Source organism: Centroberyx gerrardi, chromosome 17, assembly GCF_048128805.1.
Source record: "Centroberyx gerrardi isolate f3 chromosome 17, fCenGer3.hap1.cur.20231027, whole genome shotgun sequence".
Classification (NCBI taxonomy): Eukaryota; Metazoa; Chordata; class Actinopteri; order Beryciformes; family Berycidae; genus Centroberyx; species Centroberyx gerrardi.
This window is the reverse complement of record NC_136013.1, coordinates 16,541,706-16,550,250: the sequence shown is the minus strand read 5'-3', so window position 1 is coordinate 16,550,250 and position 8,545 is coordinate 16,541,706. Positions and strand designations below refer to the sequence as shown.

At 41.2% G+C, this 8,545-nt stretch overlaps 1 protein-coding gene and 1 pseudogene across 1 annotated transcript; both read right to left on the bottom strand.

Moving 5' to 3' along the window:
- Positions 1–281: 281 nt before the first annotated feature.
- Positions 282–3,011, bottom strand: LOC139911814 (cytochrome P450 1B1 pseudogene; annotated as a pseudogene).
- A 1,589-nt stretch (positions 3,012–4,600) lies between these two features.
- On the bottom strand, positions 4,601–7,654 carry LOC139912135 (cytochrome P450 1B1). Its single transcript, XM_078289531.1, has one exon. The coding sequence runs from the start codon at positions 7,399–7,401 to the stop codon at positions 5,824–5,826; it is 1,578 nt and encodes a 525-aa protein (XP_078145657.1). The 5' UTR covers positions 7,402–7,654; the 3' UTR covers positions 4,601–5,823.
- Positions 7,655–8,545: the final 891 nt, after the last annotated feature.

The window sequence follows — 8,545 nt, the reverse complement described above, 5'->3', positions numbered from 1 at the left end:
CACTGAGTTTGTTAAATGGGAGTTGGTACTGACTCCGCTGAATCTGGATGTATGTTAAGAAATAAATGACAGGGCAGTCAGAAGTACAGAGTGACCCATGTGAAATATTGATGAGTGAAGTTTGTGGCTGCTTACTGTCTGTGTAGACTGTGCTGTACTGATGTAGTGAGTCAGAGTCTGCGTAGTAGGGGCGGAGAACAGGAGCATGCACTAACCCTGTGACTGATATATTCCACAGATGCCGCTATAAATCAATATAAATGTTTATTGTACAAGTGCCTCAGTCAAACTGTACAGTACATACTATATTACAGTGTACATTCATCAAGAGTCACTTTCATTAGCAAAAATTATGTAGCTATTGTATACAACTTATCATTTAGACAATGTGGTATGCCTTATAAAGCATGTTGTACAATGATGTATTAAGTGTACTAAGGAAATAATGCAGTATAACAGATAATTGAATTACGTTTGAAACAACGTCCACATGACATGAACACATACAGAAATATCACCATACATGATTAAGAGTACATTAATTTAGATGAATTGCACCCTGTATTTGAATTAACTTTAAACACAAAAATGTTCAATACATACAAATATAAATGAGTGGTAGGATAAATAATTGTTCATATTATTCAATGGGGGCCAAACAGCTAACACATGATTCCTCCCCATCAGTGAAAAAAACAAAACACTTACAGTGAAATTTATTCGTGACCACCAGTTTATATTCCAATTTGGGGTGGCTAAACTAAATACCCTCATATAAATAACAATACAGACTTAAGGTTTATTATGAACTGTGGTTTTGGGCCACCACATCACAGCTTTCACTATATTTTTCTATTTCTTACATAATGTGGCACAGTCTGTACAGATATATTTGGGTTTTCTCAGTCACTTATCGGGCTCATCGAATTCTTCTGTGACAGCATTTTCAGAGTTCAGAGTTTCAGAATAGAATTGCTCAAACAGTTCAGATATGACTCACATGCTTTCAGTTTCTAATGGAATTCATAGAGAATTAACTTTTTATACATGAACCGCCAGATATTTTGGGACCGAGTGAAATTACAAAGCAGTGTCTTTGGTCAAAATTTCAAATGTCAGCAGAAGTCAGAAAGCATATCATTTGATCATAATTGAGCACAAATTGAAATGTATTTCCAAGAGGGATAAAATAGCTTATTACATAACAATATTTACTTTGGGACACATACCTTATAGTGCATTGCTGTTCTTTAGTGGGAGAACTAAAAAATACAGCAGAAATCAAAAGGCTTTTTATGGGCCGTTAAGTAATTCTCCTCTGAGTTTGGCAGAGATCTTGTAGTCTAAAGGCTTCAGTGTTAAACCATAGGAACAGTTTAAAGACAGGTCCTGACTGGGATTTTTCTCAAAGCTACATTGGTGGAGTAGAATCGCAAAGAACAAAAAGATCTCTACTTTGGCAATCTGGTCCCCAATACACCGTCTCTTCCCCGCTGAGAAGATCATCACATTGCTGGTAAGATCCTTGTTTATGGAGCCATTTTCATCGAGGAAGCGCGAGGGGTCGAAGATATGTGGGTCCGTCCAGTTTAGAGGGTCATGGTTGACGGACCACTGGTTGATGAAGACCACTGTGTCTTTGGGGATGTGGAGACCTTCGATAGTGACATCCGAGGTTGTGGAGTGGGGGATGGTGACGGGGACGAAGCTGGTGAAGCGCATGGTCTCATAGATGAAGGCATCCAGGTAGGCCAAGCTGCTTCTGTCCTCGACAGATGGCAGTCTGTCACGCCCCACCACTTTATCAATAAGTTCCTGGAGTTTGGTTTGGATTTCGGGGTGTTTAGCCAGCAGAAGGAGAATCCAGTGAAGGGCAGTGGAGATGGTGTCCAGACCTGCGCCAATCAGATCTGCCACAGTCCCCTCTGTATGCGCTTCGGTCAGCCCAATGTCACTGTCAGCCTTGTCAATCACCCCAATGATGGCATCACTCATGTCCCGGGTTACCTCTGGATCAAAGGTCTCTCTGTGCTCCTCCACCTTGTTCCTGACAAAGCAATAGAACTCATGATTTAGGTCTTTGAAGTTCTTGAACACATTGCGGACTGGATTGGGGAAGGATTGAAGCCAGGGCATGACGTCCACCAAGCTGCCAGCCCCTACTGTCTCTCCAAACTTGTCCACCTTCATTAACAAGGCTCTAAACTCAGCATCATCACGTCCATAACGTTTTCCAAAGCATAAGGCACAAATCACATTAGCCGCAGCTACTGTCAGCTCATGACCGGGGTTGAAATACTGGCCCTGAGCACTGAGTTTAAGGAAAAACTCAACTAGTTCTGTGGCTTCAGCCACAATGTGCTGCTCAAAAGCTTTTTTGGTCTGACTGTTGGCAGATGAGAAGGCTCTGATTGTTGATTGAGCAATTTTCCTGTGCATCTTCCACTGTTTGCTGTAATTAGTAAAACTCATACTGTTTCCTCCAGATACAGACTGAAAAGACACAAAGTTTGGTCTGCCTGCAAACTCTGTGCTGTGCAGCACCAGAGCCTGACGTATCGCCCTGTCTCCATTGAGAACCACAATATCACTGCAACCTAGCCGTATCTGGTACACATTACCATATTTTTTGGCTAGCTTGGCGAAGGTGATGTGAGGCATTTGGCCCAGCTGCATGGCATTGCCCACCACGGGCCAGGCAAAGGGTCCTGGCAGTCTTCTCTTGAGCCTGAGGTTCCTGACCCAGAGACAGGCTTCCAGACAGAAGAGGAAAACAAACGAGGCAACCAGAGCAGGCTGGACCTGTCCGCTCCATTCCCTGATGATGCTGCTGCCCTTCACACCAAACTCAGTGTCCAGTTGCGTCATTGTGTTATCCTGTCGTTTTTCTATCATCCACCGCGTCCAATGGAAAGACAATTTTCACTTGATTTTACATGAGCTATTCCTGAGAAGAGAGCGTTTCAAGTGGTTCCTCTCTACATACATTCAAATGCAAATTCTGTATGTTTTCTAGTCGTCCTAAGTTATAATCAGACTCTGAAAAAATAAATCCGTGCCATAAGATTTCAAGCACCTCTCACACGCTGTCTCACCCCTCCTCCACGCTAGCTAGTGAGGAGGGCTCGATCAGGTTGAGTGGATAGCGGTGGTGCAGCGTGTCTTCAGATGACCACTTTAGAAGAATGCAGATTCAAGCCTTAACACCCTCGCTTATAAGTATCTCTATGGTGGGAGGGGTCAGCGACTCAGGTTTTTTATTATCTCTCCCCTCCCATTATGAACACAGCCTGTAGACCCTAGAGTCCTATTCCTCAGGCCTCGTTCCAGCAGTGTCAGTTGTAGGAAAAGGGGGAGAGGAGGAGAGCAGCTACTTAATAGACCCTGTTGCCAAAAAGTAAAGGAGATTTGGAGTTTTGTTGCCAAAGAATATGACAGAGAGGCCTAAAAGTTATTTGTCAATAAATATCAAGTATAAATTAGTAAAAATAGAAAAATGACATGCACTTTGACGGTCTGATCTGAATTTAAATGAGATGGGTATCATATAATGGAGTCATACATTGACTTGTTATATTTAACTTATTGTATGAAAGTGGCACTCTTTATATGAGGTAAGATAGATAAATAAAAAAAAAATGCATTTACTATTCAAACTTTCCTATAGAGATTTTCCATGGTTGTTTGGTTGTTTTAAACATGATTTTGTGTCTGTTATTTTCAGCCAAGCTGTTAATTATAATCATATAGGAATAGGCTCTGAGATATGACCATGAAAGCTCTGGGTTTCAGATCAGAAGACTAAACAGATGCAAACAGCACACTTTATTATGCTCCATAAAATATATATATACACAGAGTTATTGTTGGCATAATAGCCGTTTAAACAAAGTCCCTGAGATAATGTAGCTGTTAGGGTTGTGGCTGTATCAAAATAGTTTTAAACAGAATTCAGAACCAAGTACTCTAGCAATAAATCTTATATGGCTGTTTGTGCAACGAAACAAAGAACTTAAAAAAACCCATCAGCTTGGGTTTCAGTGATGTTCAGCCACAATTCCAGTATTATAGAACTTTCTATTTATATAACAATGAGTAATAATGATGAACAGAAATAGACATTTTAACCACCATGTTGCCAGACCCAAGCAGATGTCACACAGTTGGCACATCTCTGACAGCTCTGACAATGGGTAAATAAGGCAGTTAAGACTGAGTAATCAGTTTGTATTGTACCCAGAGAAGCTCGGGTAGCTTAGCAGGTTGAGGTGTCATCAGATTTTAGCTAACCCTAACTCTAACCTTAATCCTAACCCCAACCTTTGTCATTGAAAAAGTGCTTAAAGACTACTTTGCTACTTGATTACCACATTACAGTGGGTATCTTTAGTGTTTCATCCTACCACAAAAACCTGACTTATCTTCTTTGTTGTGTTAAATAATTTTAATAATTGCAGTGTAACATGCTGTGACTATCTTGCTGCATGATATATTGGTTTGAGGCACTTCAAATCAAACTCATAAACAATGTGTAACAAAGGGTTGTCTGGTGTAGTGTAACTGATATGAAGACAAATGCTACTGAAACATAACACAGACTCAGAGAGACCCAGACTTGAGTCATGATTATTACTGACCATTGACAGTTCACTTTATTCATTTCAGATATAGCTTATTTTTCCAATCATATAGAGCAAACAATCTAATAACAACATATTCCATATGATGAATCTTTGCCTGAACATTCAAGGCCTGCTGTAGTTGAGTTTGTTGCCTTGAGAGAGACACATCTTTAGGACATTACAACGTCAATTCCTGAATGCAGACTCTTAGAGGTGTGAAGTGACATCCATGTAGCTTTGAAAATCTTGCTTTGTAAACAAACAAGTTTATGAGAATGCCTTGTGAGTGAAAAGTGAGAAAGATTTATTTGTGCTGCACTTTTGTACTGGTTTTACTGGTGAGACTTTGTGTGTATGATATATAGATTTTTAGCTGCAGTGCTTATACAGTAAAACTGAACCCTGGATATAACAAAGTTAGTGAAGTGTTCACGGTCCATGCTTTCACCAACACAGTCAACCTTGTGTACTTCCAGACTCCTGTGAGATCTCTCCTTCATCTCAAGTCTTTGGAACGTTGTTGAAGAGACTTTACTTGATGAAAGACTTCCTCCTCGTTTCCCGGCTTCTCAACCACTCCAGCATTTGTTTCCTTCCATCAATATATTTAATGTGTTGATATGCTTTGAGTACAGTAGATAGTGACATGGATTACATTTCTTTAAAATTATTGTCATACCTGAAATATGTAACTATAAAAATACTTTGTAACTGCTTTATGTGGCAAAGGCTAAATATATTCTTACACCATTACACTGAAGAAAGAAAAATACGTATTCAAGTGACCTCATAACATTCACAAGTATTCACAAGCATTTTGTATACAGTTATATTCGTTTGTATTGACATTTCAGGGATATTGCTAATTCCTGCACGTCATACTTATTAGTATTTTGTGAACCAGAAATTGAATATTATTAGCATTGATTCCAACAGTCCACAAGCTTTTAATTCTGCCTTGTTGAATTCTAGCTATAGCTAACATTTATTTCATATTCATACATTTTTACATATTCTCAACCCTGCATCAACAACATTTCAAACATAATAGACTGTGTTTAGATATTCATTAAATATTAAATATGAAAAAGTTACAACAACAGCATTTAGTGCAGTTTTACTGATACTCACTGTTAAATGTCATTGGTGGGGAAGTGATTAGTCTTTGCTGGCCTTGAGTCACAGTATTGGGAGAAGGTGTTCATGCTGGGGAGACCAAGCCAAGCAGCTTGCCCCTGAGCTTAACACTGATACTGCATTGGAGAGGCTTCAGTGTAAGCCCATAGGAACAGTCAAGAGTGAGGGGCTCAGAGGGGTTGCTCTCAAAGCTACACTGGTGCAGCAACACCGCTGTAAATAAGAAGATTTGCACCTTGGCAAGCTGGTCACCGATGCATCGCCTTTTACCTGTTGAAAAGATCATGACACTGTTGGTTATGTCTTTATCGAGGGCTCCGTTTTCATCGAGGAAGCGCAAGGGGTTGAAGATATGTGGGTCCTTCCACTTTAGAGGGTCATGGTTGACGGACCACTGGTTGATGAAGACCACTGTGTCTTTGGGGATGTGGAGACCCTCGATAGTGACATCCGAGGTTGTGGAGTGGGGGATGGTGACGGGGACGAAGCTGGTAAAGCGCATGGTCTCATAGATGAAGGCATCCAGGTAGGCCAAGCTGCTTCTGTCCTCGATTGACGGCAGCCTGTCTTGGCCAACTACTTTGTCTATAAGTTCCTGTAGTTTGACTTGGATGTCAGGGTGTTTGACCAGCAGCAGCAGAATCCATTGCAAAACGGTTGACATTGTGTCTTGACCTGCTCCAATTAGATCTGTGACTGTTCCTTCAACAAAGTCTTTGGTCAGTCCATTGTCCTTCCCGTGCTCGATCACGTTGATAAAGGCATCACTCATGTCCCGTGTCACGTCAGGGTTGAAGGTCTCTCTATGTTGCACCACTTTATCTTTCACAAAGGCAAAAAACTCCTCATTGATGTGTTTGAAGTTTTCATAGACGCTGCGGACCGGATTAGGGAAGGACTGAAGCCAGGGCATGACATCCACCAAGCTGCCAGCGCCTACTGTTTCTCCAAACTTGTCCACCCTTTTTAACAGGGTCCTGAACTCCAAGTCATCATGTCCGTATCGCTTCCCGAAGCACAGAGCACAAATCACATTAGCAGCAGCTACTGTAAATTCATGAGAGGGATCAAAATACCGTCCATCAGTGCTCTGGCGCAAAAATATCTGCACCAGTTCCATAGCCTCAGCCGTAACATGTTGCTCAAAGACTTTTTTGGTCTGGCTGTTTGCAGAGGAAAAGGCTCTGATACTAGATTGTGCAATTTTCCTGTGCATTTTCCACTGTTTGCTGTAATTGCTAAATGTCATACTCCTGCCTCCTGAGACAGACTGAAAAGACACAAAGTTTGGTCTGCCTGCAAACTCTGTGCTGTGCAGCACCAGAGCCTGACGTATCGCCCTGTCTCCATTGAGAACCACAATGTCATTGCAGCCAAGTCGTATCTGATACACATTGCCGTATTTCTTGGCTAGCTTGGCGAAGGTGATGTGAGGCATTTGGCCCAGCTGCATGGCATTGCCCACCACGGGCCAGGCAAAGGGTCCTGGCAGTCTTCTCTTGAGCCTGAGGTTCCTGACCCACAGACAGGCTTCCAGACAGAAGAGGAAAACAAACGAGGCAACCAGAGCAGGCTGGACCTGTCCGCTCCATTCCCTGATGATGCTGCTGCCCTTCACACCAAACTCGGTGTCCAGTGCCATTGTGACAGATCTGCTGCACACTTGTTCCTCAAAAAAGGAAAAAAATTGTCTTCACTTCTCAGCAAATTCTGTTCTATGGTTACTTTTGAGAGAAAAAAAAAACTTTAATAATGCTCTTCTATATCCATATCAGATGAGAAAAAATATTTCAAAAAAGTTAATCAAATGCCAGTGAGGCCATAGTTATAATTTCAAAACTCCAAGGAAATTAATTCATAAATGTAGTGAGTTAGGATGAAGTTTTTGCCTTTAGTCAGTCTTTTCAGCAAGATTTAAGGCTTTAGTGCCTGCTTTTGCTTCACTACAGCGTCTTATATGTTTGCAGTTGGTGGGCAGGGCTCAGGATAACTTTCATACTCCTCCCATTGTGGTAGCCCTGCAGACCCCACTATATTATCTCTCTGCTGTCGGACTTGGAGGCGCGCACTTGTGAGAGATGTCGGACACCGTGAGCGTGCAGCGTGAACGACTGCCGTCCACACCAGGGAGACATTCAGCAACTGGTGACCGATTCAGTAGGAAACGTGTCGAGCCAATTTGTTTTACTAATTGGAAGACTGGCAATATTTGCACATTTGAAAGTATAGCCGTTCATCTTTCTAATGTGGTTTCTTTGTTGGCTGCAGAAGACTCAGCGGGCGCACTTTGGCTAGAAAGCGTTGCTTACGGTTTGTTCAGCTCCAGATTAACTTTGTTTTGTTACAATAACGTCTATTTGGACCTAATTACATTTTTGTAACGTGAACGTAAAATTGTTCATTTATTTAGTTGCTGTTTACAACAAAAGAGATGCCTTTGATCTGCGTAAAAGTTAGTTGGCACGTTTGGTCAAGAGATAAAAGCAGTCTATGAGGTAAATTTAAATTGTCTGTAAGTAAGGTTGTAGTCACTCAATATAGCAAAACGTTATCTATATGTTATATCGTACCATGTGTTTAAAAATAGGCCTAAATACCTATTTATGCCACTCAGTGATCTTGAAAACCAATCTTGTCATTCTTAAATTCCCAGGATTTTCCTGTGATTCTTCCTTTTTAATCAAACAAACCCTGGAAGTTTGAACTGAGGTTCGTTTTGTTACTTTTTCATTAAAACGTACTGTCTGAAATCTGCATTATGTCCCACTGTGCTTCAAAACAAATGT